Source organism: Castanea sativa, chromosome 3 (genome assembly GCF_040712315.1).
Source record: "Castanea sativa cultivar Marrone di Chiusa Pesio chromosome 3, ASM4071231v1".
Classification (NCBI taxonomy): Eukaryota; Viridiplantae; Streptophyta; class Magnoliopsida; order Fagales; family Fagaceae; genus Castanea; species Castanea sativa.
Genome location: NC_134015.1, coordinates 55,720,092 through 55,734,292, shown reverse-complemented (window position 1 = coordinate 55,734,292; position 14,201 = coordinate 55,720,092). Strand labels below are relative to the sequence as shown.

Genomic DNA, 14,201 nt, shown 5'->3' with positions numbered 1-14,201 from the left:
TAGGTGCAGAGCCTTTAATGCGGAGGTGGCAGCCTTTAGCCTTGATATTTTCTTTAATACTAGTGCAGCTAGAAGATTCAGGATGTCCCCTTTTAACCACTAGTCTTTCCAGAGTTGTGCCTTGACCTTTATAATGAAATCTTGAATTCTCTAGGATCTGTCCGAGGTGAAACTCTCCCTCGGCTGTATCCTCGAACTCTCGGCGTATGGGCCAACTCATAGAGTTTAATCCTGGAGCAGGTCGGCCCTCCATGTTACAGCCCAAAGGCCCATATGCCCACTTGGGCCCTTTTACTCCCCACACAAATTATCAAATTTTATACTAAAGTAAGTAAAAAATCTTTCAATTGAACTATTTAAAATTTCAAAAACATGAATAATCCAAAACTAGAAGGGATAAATTAGTCTCCAAACATATTTGAAACTATCTTGTTTTAACTTATTATGTGGCAACTAAAGACACATTTCATGTATAGTTTTATAGACAAGATTTTTTTAATGAGCCAATGACTTATTAATCGCCACATAACGGGTTAAAAAAGATATATTCAAACATATTTGATGCAAAACTTTATCAAATATTTAACAGATATAAGAGTACATTTTACAATAAAAAATAGAATTGCAAAAAATAAAGTTATATCTTTATAACTATTAGAACGATTATTTTTTTAAGAACACCATTGGACTAATACAAATATATGGGGGCCAAGGTGGCGTCAAGTTCTGTACAAAGAGAGCAAGGATCGTCTCATCAGAGAGAAAGATGAGGTTCTTTGCTAAAAGCTTCATAATTTAAGACTTTTTAAAAAAAATAAAATCTAGTGAATTTATATGAGTGATAGATTTGGATTCCTGAGTTTATCTGGGGTATGATTCTAGATTTCTTGTATCAGAATTGTTTTGAGTTTTTGGGCTGGTGTATGAATTAATGAATCAATTAAGTGAGAATTCTACTTATATCAGACCTTAAGAACTACCTGTGCTAACCATGATGTTTTAAGTAATTCAGTACTGCAACTAAAGCTTGCCAACTGTTGAAACTTAAATTGAAAATTCTAGGGGTTGTGATCTCAGTTCTACGGCTTATGCCTCATGAACACGGGAGGTTTATTGGATCCTAGCAATATTATAATGTGAACAATGTCTTGTCCATTTTTAAAACTGAACTACCCTGCAACTTGCACCTGTAAAACAGGTGCTCTAGCATGCAATAGTACTTCCTCTCTATTTTGCAAGGGCGAGGATGTTTATAACTTTATATGTCAATAACATAGAAACAAAGCTTTTTTCCTTAACTTGTCAAGTGCTGATTGAAGTAAAATTACTTTTTTCCTTGATCTACCAATCAAAACGGATCATGTTAGCTATTATGAAAAATATTTTCTGTGATAGAGTAGAGATACATGGGCTCGGAATCCAGCAACACAGCAAATTCCTGCATATCTAGGTGGACGTATATATGTAATTGTTCATATAATTAATTAATTATTATGGTACATGCATTACATTGTCTGTGCAGTTCAGTATGCTTCTTCTAACTATAATTCAATCTAATATGCCCTGCAGAAGATCAGCCAGCTCTTGCTCCACATTGCACACATGAATGAAGCATTCTCAGAACGCCGCAGGGTTCCTGTTTTCCGAATTGGTTGATCGATCGTTCAGCTTCAGCAAAGCAGATGTTAATTGAGGACCTGCCTCTTCCCTTCTCCATGATAGTGTTACGTGATGAACTCGGCATCTTCTTGAGCATTAGAAAATGGGAAGAAAGACATGCATATAATTGCATAGATGCTTATAACAGATTGGTGACTGCACCAAATTATTCATAATTATATGTAAATGAGAATGTTTTATTCATGTGTCTGGCTAATTCTGTTCTAATGACGCTTATGGCATAGGCCAGCAACACCATAAATTCCATCTCCACTATCTTTGTCACTCTCTGCTCCCTCAATATGTCCACTTTTAAGACAATTTTATTTCAAAACAAGCAGACCATGATAGAGCTCATCTGAGCTTGCTCATTAGAATGAAAACAATTTATTTCAAAACAGGCATACTTTCCTGTTCCGGTTTATTTGCTTAGGAAGGACGGGAAGATGTAAATATGTAGTAATAATAAGGTTCCAAACAACAACAACAACAATAAGCCTTAATCCCAAATTTTTGGAGTTAGTTATAGATCATCAATAGATTAGTTAGGAATAATAATATTCCGAAATATTCAAAAAAAAAAGAAAAAAAAGAAGTGATGATGGCACAACTGTATTATTAGCTGCAGGAAACAACAATATGATACTCTAACCTGACCCATTGTAAAATGATAAAAAGAGTTTTCCTTGTTAAACAGAATTTTCCTCCAAACCAATTTAGATATTACTTCTTCCAACGCATTACATGATGACTCAAATGAGCATCCACATACACACACACCCTACTCTTTGTCTCATACACTAGGAGGAGGTGCCATTTGAGCCAAAACTCATGGTAAAAAAAAAAGAGACAAATAGAGTTTGATGATTGCTCATGTAACTTGATATCAATTGATTAAGAAATTGAATTTTAAATTATGATATAAATTAGTAAAGTTCCCAATGTAGACTGCAAAGTGATGCTAAATCAATGAAACGAGGAAACAGGGAAACGGAGACCACATACCTCGTGGAAATTGATATATCATTAAGTGTTAAACAGAACCTCAGTTACATCTGGTCCTCGGATCATCTACTTTGGGAAAATTAACATTTCATTTTATTTTTCTAAGTATCAAACGGAAACTTGGATAAGCCTTGCTTCTTGAGCCACACACCATGGCAAGTTTAAGGGTCTGCTTTATGCCCAAATTGAACATGTAATCTAGTCTTAAACTGCATTTCTCTCGTTTTAAGTTCAGATATATTTTCACATATTTAACTGTTTGTTATTGCACTTTGATGGCTAATTCAATAAAGTGAAATTATTTTCACATTGAATTATTGGTGCTAGCTAAGACATAATAGAGATTTCACTACGCATTTTAATACTAAAATCATTTGGGCTATATATGTAAATTGCATTAAGGTAAAGAGATAAATATGTAAGTAAAGAAGACTTGTAATGAATTAGAGATCAAAATCTTCAATTTAGCATTGATTCTGTATATGGTTACACTGGAAATAACACTGTAAAGTAAAAGGATCAAAGTAACGTTAAAATGAGAAGAAGCTGCATAGAATAAAAGTCCTAGGTGGCCTATGCTTTGATTTTTAGTGGAGGGTCTTTTTTGGGCTTCGCTGCAGACTCTTTTGTCTTGTCCTCTTCTCCTGTCTTCTTGAGCTTGGTCTCGGATGAGGTTTGGACTTGTTTCCCTTTGTCCTTCGTTTCTGTTGGAGGGGCATCAGGATCAGCTTGTTCACTCAGGCGCTTCTCAGCCTTGTTACCTCGTTCTCCCTCCTTATTAGAACCAGTAGGCACTTTAGGAGATGGAATAGGTTCCTGAACTTGGGAAGGTTGTATTGTGGGCACTGTCTCGGAAGCAGTTGAAGTGAGCGGAAGGTCTTCAATCACTCGTACATCAGGGGGAATCTAGATGTTCTCTGCTTTTCTCCAGTCAGAAGTAGCAAGGACTCCTGCCACATTTAGGGCTTCTGCCCAAACTTGTTGGCAGTATTCCCTACATACTTCTACTAGCTCCTCAGCCAGTCGGGTCTCCGTTGCTTTAACCCCTTCGTTGGAATTAGCCTTTGTTGCAGCCTCCACGGTTTCCTTGATGGTACGAACCTCTTCCTTGGCCTGAGCAAGCTCCTTTTTTAAGTCAAGGACTTCCTGCTGAGCTTTGGATAAATCTTCTTCTTTTTGGCGTAGCAACTTGCTTTGTCCCTCCACTTGAGCCTCAACAGTTTTGAGTCCGGCCACGACACTTTTCTTCTCATTAGTCTCATCTGCCAATTTGGTGGCCAGTTCATTTTTCTCCTCCACGGCATAGCCCAAGGCCTTCTCAGTCTCGACTCTAACTTGGAATTCAACCTTAGCCTAGTTCTGAGAGTCCTCCACCCACTTCTTAGCAATGAAAACCTCTTGAATTGCCTGCATGGAGAGGTTAAACAAGTGCATTATGGAAAGAACAATATGAAAGTGCACATGAAAAGGGTTTGTAAAAAGATGATAAAAATAGTGAGGAAGAAGTAATTGAATGAAACGTACCAGAGCCAAGTCCCGTTTTAGGGCGAGGAAAAGGTGTGGCTGGCTCATTTTTTCCAAAGCCTCCATGTCCTTCGGTAAAAGGATAGGTTGTTCCAAAGCGTTAGCCAGGTGATGGGCATGACCTTGTTGGAATTCCCTTATGCTGGAGTGGTGGGGGATTGGAGCCCCATCCAATTCCAGTGCCAGAGACCAATTGGATTGTGTGTGATGCACCTCGACCAAACCTTGGCTTTCACCAGTCACTACGGAAGAAGCGCGTGTTCCACCTTTGACAACTTTTGTTGTTGTTGTTGTTGCTTCTGTTTCTTCTGTTGTGCCATTTCCGCTTCCTCGTCTTCTTTTTTCCTCTTCTTTTTGAGGTCGGCTATAGGAATGATAGGGTCGGAAGGAGGAGGAGGTGGAGGTGGAGGTAGCTTCGGAGGAGGTTGAGTACCAATAACCCCCTTTTTGGTAACTTGTGTACCCCTTTTTGCAAGGATCTGTTTTAGGCTTGACATATCTTCTTCCTCTTCCTCGGAACTATTATCTACTTGAGCAACTATCAAATTTCTAATACCGGAGTTCCTGTCAGAGTCGCTTTCTTCGTTCGAAAGGTTGACAACTTGGCCCTCTAGAGGTCTCTCTGCCTCCTCAAGACAGAACTGGTCTATTTCCTCTTCAAGGGATAGGCGTGAAGACGTTGACTCTTCTCGGATGGCTGTTGTCTGAGGTTGGGCCGAAAGAGGGACTGCTTTTATTGGGCGTGTGTACAAGATGATGGAAGGGTCGTCCGGTAATTCGTGTGTAGCAAGAAAGCCCGGTCTTTGGTCACCTGCGGTGATCGCGTTGCCGATATCTTGGAAGTCATCTGATAGTGGGTCATATCCCAATATGAGATGGGCTACCCTTACCTGCAGGTCTTCGCTCACAAATACCTTGGATTGTAAAATGCGATTGAGGTCCGCAACGCTGCAAAGGCTTAGACTGGACCGTACGTGTTGTTTGTCTGTAAAAGTATCCAAGGAGACAAGCATGGTTAGATCAACAATATAAGCCAAACAAAGAGGGAATAAAATACAATGTAATTAGAAATGTAAAGTTAAAAGAACCAAGTCCCATGTCAGGGAATCTAACTCCTATGGATCCACACCTGGGTTTCCCTCTTTGACTGGGTAATGAGGACCGTCGTACCACATTCCAAAAGCAATTAGATAGTCATCCTTCATGCCTTTGTTGGATTTAGGAAGACAGGATATAAGCCTAACAATGCTAGATCTAGATTTGAGATAATATCCTACATTTTTAAGTTTATGGCACTCGTACATGTAAACGACGTCGTGCCATGTGAGGTTCAAACCCATTTGCTCATTTAGAGCATCGACACAACCTAAGACTCTAAACACGTTGGGTGTGCATTGATCTGGGCATAGCCTATGGTTACAGAGATATTCACTGGTTACGTTTTTCATAGGAAGTGTCATCTCACCCTCCAAAAATGCGATGATGGGAATGACAACTTCTCCTTCTTCTCTATCGTCAGCTATGGCTTCTGGGGGGAAATATCTTAAGCCTACGTCTTGAGGAATACGATATTTGGCCTGGAAACTCTCCATACCGGCATCAGTATCTACTAGACACTTGAATCTACTCATTTGGTAGGGGTAAGAATGGAGATTTGGGGAGAGGAAGGATATAATTAATGGCCGATGAGAATGGCCTAGGAGAATTGCGTTTAAAAGATTAAGAACTTACGGGAAAGTAGGTAGACGATTCTTCGTGAGCTTCTTGAGAGGAGAGAGGATGGGAAATTTTGAGATTTGATTGAATTCTGAAGTGATGGGGTGAATTTCGGTTCCCTAGGTATTTTGATGTGTGGGAGGTGGCATTGAATGGGAGTTATCTTGCCCAAATTTGAGAAAGAGCCTGAGCCGTTGGATGTACATCTCACCGTTGGATGTGGAGGACAGGGCGTTACTTACAGCAATTAATGTGCGCGTGACGGATTTCGAAGCATCAGAAGTAGTTTAAAAGAAGCGAAATGATACTCTCACGTGGGAAGATTTGAAAGGCATGTGACGGTTGTGGTATTGGGTCAAAACTTCCCTTTCCTTCCCAGATGGGAAGAAAAATAAAGTTTTGAGGGACTATTGTTGGGGCAAATGGTCAAGATACACTTTTGAGCCTTGGGCCTGATTCAGAAATATTAATCTATCTAAGTAGAGCCTTGAAATTCACGAACAAGCTCTTGTTAAAAAGGTTGATGGGATTGTCCAAGGAGGGGCATCTCCTCGGCTAAGTTAAGTGAAGATCGTATGACGCGTCACGGTGTTTGGAAAGAGAATTCTGGAAGGTCTGTTGGGTAAAAATATGTTCCACACAGTTATAGAGAAGAAGAACGCATGAGAAATATCATGAAAAAAGCTGCTACCACCGCATTAAAGACTCTGCATCTACACTTCCAGCCGCATTAATGTGGAAATGACATCTGAACAATATAGATCAGCCTTACAGCTGTTGTTTGAAGACTTCCAGAGAGCGGTGGATGGGACAAGTATCTGGGTCATTTGTTTGATCCATACGTGGAAGATGGGGGGAAGAATGAGGATGATATAAAGGGAAAGGAGAGGCATTCTAGAGAGGGGGGGACAGAAAAAGAAAGGAAGAAGGAAAAAGAAAGAAAGAAAGCACTGTACACATCATCTTCAATTTTAGTCTATTGTTTGGAGAAGTAAAGGCAATACAAGTCATCCTCGGCTTACGTCCAAGAAGAATTATTGTTATTTTTATTCATTGATTGTGTAGATAGTGGCAATCTAGCCCACATATTTGTTGTCCAATATCCATATAACCTAAGTTTCAAGCCCACGCTCTACAAATTTTATTGTATAAGACTTTTTGGGCCTGAACTCACCACGCGGTTGGATCCAGGTACAAATTGTGCACTTACAATTATTATTAAAGTGGTTCAACAAACTAAAATTATTGAGAATTCAAGAATAATAATTTAACTGATTTTTTTTCATTTGTTTTTAAATAAAATTATATTTATTTTATAGGTAGCTATTTCATATTTTCAAATATACAGACATTATATATCATATATATAAAAACTTGGTAAAATTTAATTGTGCATATTTTTAAATGTATCCCATGTATATGCATGAATTATAAGCTAATTATTTTTTCAAGGTAAAACCATATTTTAATTCTTATAAATTAAAAGTATAAAAAATTAAACCTTATAGTTTCAAAAGTAACAAAGTAAATTCCAAACACAATGTCATTCTACTTAAATAGGTTGAGCTTTAAATTACTTTACTTTCTAAAAATCTCATAAGTTAATTTATTACTTTTAAAATTATATGGTTGAATTCAATATTTTTAAAATCTATGGTTTAATTTGTTACCAAGGTCTAAAATATAATTTGTCCTATTGTTTAATAAATAATAATCTTAAATTTTAGGATTTAGGGTGCATTTGGCTCCAAATTAAAAAGCCAGCTCATTTTACAATTCAGTTTTTATATTTGCTACTATTCATGTGCCTATTATACTTTTTAGTATTATTCATAGGTCCCACTGTACTATTTTAACTACTTTCAGTAAAAACTTTTCAATTTTAGGCTACGTTTGGTTGGGTGTAAAATATTTTTTGGATGTAAAATAATTTCAGGTGAAAATATTTTCAAGAAAGGAAAATATTTTTAGGTGTTTGGTGGCATTTTAAAAAATACTTTGGAAAATATTTTTAGGTGTTTGGTTGTGATCTTAAAAATATTATAGAAAATACATTTTCTACTTGTTGCTCACATTCTCTCAGCTTCCAAACAAATATATAATATCATTTTTCAGCAGAGAAACACAAAAGAAACAAAACCCAAAAAAAAAAAAATCATAAAATCTGGGAGAGAAGAAGGAAGAGAGAGAGGTGAGATCGAGATCTAAATCGCGAAGGCGACGCGATCGAGATCGTGCGATCGCGAAGGCGACGCTGGTGCTGGGGTGTGATCTAGCCGGCGCGTTTGGGGTTGGGGCGTGATCTAGCTCTCTCTCTCTCTCTCTCTCTCTCTCTCTCTCTCTCTCTCTCTCTCTCTCTCTCTCTCTCTCTTTGCGCATCTGTGAGCCTAGAAATAGTTTGAAGTGAAAATAAAAACGGAAATAGTTTTACGCCTTGGGTCCCTTATTTTACAGTCAACCCTGAAAACATTTTCAGTTTGACCTAATTTTAGGTAACGACCAAACACACTTTTACAGGAAAACATTTCTGAGAGTGGTTTGAAGCCAAAGCAAACGGACCCTTAGCAAAATAAGTATATTCTAAATAGACTCTCTAATTTGAAAATTATTAAAATTTTAAAGTTGGAAAACAAATATAATATATATAAATAAATTTTTTTGGGGGATAATGGAAACGGTGAGTTTTACATGAGCTTTCCCATCAGCGCTCGGTCTGTTAACTTCGTTTCCACGAAAACCTTTTTCTTTTAGAACTACTTTTCCCCAGTTTTCCAGTTTTGCCCTAATAAAATACTATTTGGCTTATCTTCAAGCTTTCTCAGTTTCTCTCATTCTCGTTCATCTCTCACTGGTAAGAGCTCTCTCTCTCTCGCTCTCTTCCCTCTGTAACCCTAATCTCTCTCCTCCAAGCTCTCTCTTATCTAATGGGTTTTCGTTTTTTTGGTGGTTTCTTGCAGATCATCCTCAGGTACAGCAGCTCCGCCGCGAGACCCAATAGATCTGCCGCAAAGTGAGGTAATTTCATCGTCCCTCTCTCGAAATCTCCAATTTTTGTTGGTTTTCTCTGATGGGTTTTGTGATTTTTGATGTGATTTTACTGTGAATAGTATAATATGTTTGATTTTGTTGACTGTGATTTGTTATATTCAACTGGGCACTTCAATAGAGAGTGTAATTTTGAGTTAGAGTTGAATGACAGAAAAGAATACATGTGGTCGACCCTGATTAAGGCATGGTTGAATGGGGGTGGAGGGATTTGAATGCTAGACACCAGGAGGTGCTAGTTGAGCTACAAGCTCTTTGCTGTTATTGGGTTAGACACTTTATATGTGATGAAAATTGAATTACTGAAAATTACTGATCTCTGAGTGTTGAACACATCAAATTAAGGGTTTTAAGAATGTACTATGTAGTATTCGGAAGCACAAAATTTGAATATTAAGTGGGCTAGTGCGAATTTCAAGAGGAATGGAAACAATCTAGTATTATTGGTGACTTGGAATCACTTAGGTTTGTGGAATGGGGTTTCTCTAAGGTTAATTTTGAATCAAATCTGGATGGGGGTGGTCTATGTTTTACATCTGCGTACTTACTCTGAAACTACTTGGTCTGCTCGTTGCTGATTAGTTACTAATTATGTACTAGCTTCTCCTTTGAGCCTCATGGGAACCAAATGCGCTTTTGTGATCAAACTTGTTTTGGTTTAAACCCTAATAGCCTAGGCCTTACGACTCACAACCAAGGTTTTAAATACCATTCTGTACTGGCTATTAATTCTTTTGGTATAAGGAAACTCCATGTAACCATGTTTTGTGCCGGTTAAAATATTGGGTGACACTAGCCAGTACGAAGTGTACCTATCAATTTTGAGCAATATCAGTATAAAATGTTTAAATTCAAGACCACTTGCTTTGTTACCATGATTAAAAACTTAAGCTATTCAGTAAGTGTATATTTAATCATTTGACGATTCTTCTTATTGTGTGCGTGTGCGTGTGTGTGTGCTTGTGCGTGTGTGTGTGCGTGTGTTTTGGATTAATGATGTTAAAATTCTCTAATATTGGGTTTTCAAGGGAAATTGTATTAATATTATGTGTATATAGATACATATACCCCAGTGTTGGAAACATGAATGTTGTGGTTTTGAAATTTTGAATTTTGAAATCATTGTTCTTTGCTCATGCATTGTTAATTTGGTACTTAGTTGTAATTCACTTTTGAGAAATTTTGGTTCCATATATCTTTAGTTAGTTGAGATGTATGGAAGTTGTATTACATCAAATTAATCCTTTTTGCTTCAATAATTTTAAAGATTTTTTAGCATACATCATCATTATTGGTGATTTTTATTTTTTAATTATTATTATTTTTTACAGAAAGTAGAATCTTATAATCCTCAATTTGATCCATGAGGCTCTCCTAATGATCCTATGTAGGATATGATTTTAACAACCATGTATAGGAATGCTAGTTTAGTATTGCTGTTAAATCCTTATTTGATCACTTGTTTTGAGGCAGTTAGGCTTTGATCAAAATCCCCTCATGGGGATTTTTGACAAGAATCACTAAACCCAATTTGAGGTCCTGCCTCCTGGTTACCAGCTTCACACTGGGAAGGGTTGGGGGGGGGGGGGGGGGAAGAGTGGAAAATTGAATTTAAGGAAGAACAATTAGAGAGTGAGAAAGTTTTGCTGAATTTAACGATTGCGCTCTCTAAACATATGTAGTGAATGACATGATGTGCAGATGCATGTCATGTTTTGCTGAACCACCACTAGTCATAGAGGAAAGTTGAGCAATGAAGAACAAAAAGATAGAAATCAACTCTCTGACTTATTAGAGAAAAAAAAGATAGAAATTGACTCTCTTAGTAGCGCCTAAGGCCGAGCGCTTCCCTCTTGAGGTAGGGGTGGCGTGGTATTTACACGGGAGAGGTTTATCGTGGCGCACTATCATGATGACCATGATAGTGCGTAGGCGCACATTACCAAAACTATTTGGAGGGACGCCATGGCCGCTCTGCTGCTCTAGGTTTTGCAGTCTGAGCGAAGGATTGTCCCTACATTTCTCTTTCCATTTTTATTTACTTATCAAAAAAAGAAATTGACTCTCTAATTTTACACTGCTATTGGAATACCTATAGTGACTTTTTGGTTTGCAGATGCATTGCATGAAATTGACTCTCTTTGTAGCGCCTAAGGCCGAGCGCTTCCCTCTTGAGGTAGGGGTGGCGTGGTATTTCCACGGGAGAGGTTTATCGTGGCGCACTATCATCATGATGATGATGATAGTGCGTAGGCGCACATTACCAAAACTATTTGGGGGAACGCCATGGCCGCTTTGCTGCTCTAGTTTTTGCAGTCTGAGTGAAGGATTGTCCCTACATTTCTCTTAGCATTTTTATTTACTTATCAAAAAAAGAAAAGAAAAAAAGAAAAAGAAATTGACTCTAATTTTACACTGCTATTGGAATACCTATAGTGACTTTTTGGTTTGCAGATACATTGCATGAAATTGACTCTCTTTGCAGCGCCTAAGGCCGAGCGCTTCCCTCTTGAGGTAGGGGTGGCGTGGTATTTCCACGGGAGAGGTTTATTGTGGCGCACTATCATCATGATGATGATGATGATAGTACGTAGGCGCACATTACCAAAACTATTTGGGGGAACGCCATGGCCGCTCTGCTGCTCTAGTTTTTGCAGTCTGAGCGAAGGATTGTCCCTACATTTCTCTTACCATTTTTCTTTACCTATCAAAAAAAGAAAAGAAAAAAAGAAAGAAATTGACTCTCTAATTTTACACTGGTATTGGAATACCTATAGTGACTTTTTGGTTTGCAGATGCATTGCATGTATTGCCTGAATCAATGCTTGTTACTATAGTATAATTTTCATACTTATTGGCACTGGATGACACAAGGATGAATGCTGTCTAACCCTTTAATGCCTCTAGAATAAGGTTTTAAACACTTATTTTGTCACAAAAGTGGTTCTTGTTTGGCCATATGCATTTTGCTAGGTAATACTTTCAGCTTGTATGGCTGCTATTACAACTTCTATTCATTTTTCCATTTTTGGTTTATGGTCCACTGAGGAAAAATATTATGAATAAAACAGCCTGTGCTTCTTAGTGTCCCATTAGATTTAGAACTCTTGGATATTGTGCTCATTGGTGGGAGACATAAGAAGCTTTTGCCTTTTCTTTTTGATAATTCAATATATTTATATAAAAAAAAAAAAAACTAAAAGGAGCTAGCTCAGTATATTGGTAGCATGTAAGAGAAAAATACCTGAACAATAAAGGGAACAAAAGACTAATCCCTAAATGTTGACAAGTCTAAAAAGTCCTAGAAAGAAAAGTAACTACAGGCCACAATCCACTCATATTGCATTCTTGGAAACAGAGTCTTCAACTTAGGAACTGAAAGTTGATGCTGTTAAAAGTCCAATTCTTTCTTATTATGTGACAATAGTGAATTGGCTAATAATGTTTATTATCTTTCTTGAGGGATGAAATAGGTTATTTGCTGACTGCTGCTAAGTTCCCATGTTGAGGCTTACTGTCTATGTAGAGAAAAGGGGCTCAATGATTTAGAAGTTGTTTCTGTTTGCCGTAATTACTTGAAAGTAACTAGGGCGCCTAACTTTTGCATGTTTTAGTTCTTTGGCTGCAAATATGTCCTTTCATAAAGGGCTTGATGTGATTTATGTGTATCTAATTAAATTGTTGGATTATTTTCATTTTGCAGGACTTTGTTCCTTTATAATTATCAGATATGTCGTCATCATATCTCCCAGCTACAACCGATTCAATTGCTCAGGCTTTAGAAGCCAAAGCCCCAGCTGAAGCCATCTCTATTCTCTACCGCGTACTTGAAAACCCGTCATCTTCTTCTGAAGCCCTACGGATAAAGGAACAGGCCATCACAAATCTCTCAGATCTTCTTAGACAAGAGAATCGGGCAGAGGATCTCCGAAACCTTCTTACTCAATTGAGGCCCTTTTTCAGCTTGATCCCCAAGGCAAAGACTGCAAAAATTGTTCGTGGGATAATTGATACAGTTGCTAAAATCCCAGGCACATCTGATCTCCAGATTTCCCTCTGCAAAGAAATGGTGCAGTGGACCCGTGCCGAAAAGCGTACATTCCTACGGCAAAGAGTGGAGGCAAGGCTTGCGTCTCTCTTGATGGAAAACAAAGAGTACTCAGAAGCTTTAAATCTCCTTTCAGGTTTAATCAAGGAAGTGAGAAGGCTAGATGACAAGCTTCTACTTGTGGACATAGACTTGTTGGAGAGTAAGCTTCATTTTTCTTTGAGGAATCTCCCTAAAGCCAAGGCTTCACTGACGGCTGCAAGAACTGCTGCCAATGCTATATATGTTCCCCCAGCTCAACAGGGTACTATAGATTTGCAGAGTGGGATCCTTCATGCAGAAGAAAAAGACTACAAAACTGCTTATAGCTATTTCTTTGAAGCTTTTGAAGCCTTCAATGCTCTTGAGGATCCACGGGCAGTCTTTAGTCTCAAGTATATGCTGTTGTGCAAAATTATGGTGAACCAGGCTGATGATGTGGCGGGAATAATATCATCTAAAGCTGGACTGCAGTATGTGGGGCCTGAGCTGGATGCCATGAAAGCTGTGGCTGATGCCTATTCAAAGCGCTCTTTGAAGCTTTTTGAGAGTGCCCTCAGGGATTTTAAGGCTCAGCTAGAGGAAGACCCTATTGTCCACAGGCATCTCTCTTCACTTTATGACACTTTGTTGGAGCAGAATCTCTGCAGGTTGATCGAACCATTCTCAAGGGTTGAGATTGCTCATATCGCAGAGCTGATTGAACTGCCTGTTGATCACGTGGAGAAGAAATTGTCTCAGATGATTCTAGATAAGAAGTTTGCAGGAACTCTTGATCAGGGTGCTGGATGCCTCGTCATCTTTGATGATCCGAAGACTGATGCAATATACCCGGCAACGCTGGAAACCATTTCAAATATTGGCAAGGTCGTGGATAGCCTCTATGTGAGGTCTGCCAAGATAATGGCATGAAGAGCTAGGAGGCAGTTTTCTAATTGCCACCATGTTTTCCTTGGTTTTATTCTGAAGCAATTACTGTGGCTTTTCATTTGATATGCATGCTAGATAGATTTCTTTTGTTGTTTTTAGCTAATTTATTTTTATGGCTAATTGTTGGATCCATTATATGCTGGAGAACATTTAGTGAGCAAAATTTGCATTGACTGATCAGTTTGTTGGATTTCATGAATAGGGATCAATTTTTAATTTTACAGAAGTTTTTCCT

General features: G+C 38.2%; 1 protein-coding gene across 1 annotated transcript; it reads left to right on the top strand.

The window, feature by feature from the left end:
• Positions 1–8,575: 8,575 nt before the first annotated feature.
• On the top strand, positions 8,576–14,201 carry LOC142627601 (26S proteasome non-ATPase regulatory subunit 11 homolog). Its single transcript, XM_075801476.1, has 3 exons — positions 8,576–8,755; positions 8,862–8,919; positions 12,653–14,201. Exon 3 carries the CDS (start codon positions 12,680–12,682, stop codon positions 13,946–13,948), a length of 1,269 nt encoding a protein of 422 aa, XP_075657591.1. The 5' UTR covers positions 8,576–8,755; positions 8,862–8,919; positions 12,653–12,679; the 3' UTR covers positions 13,949–14,201.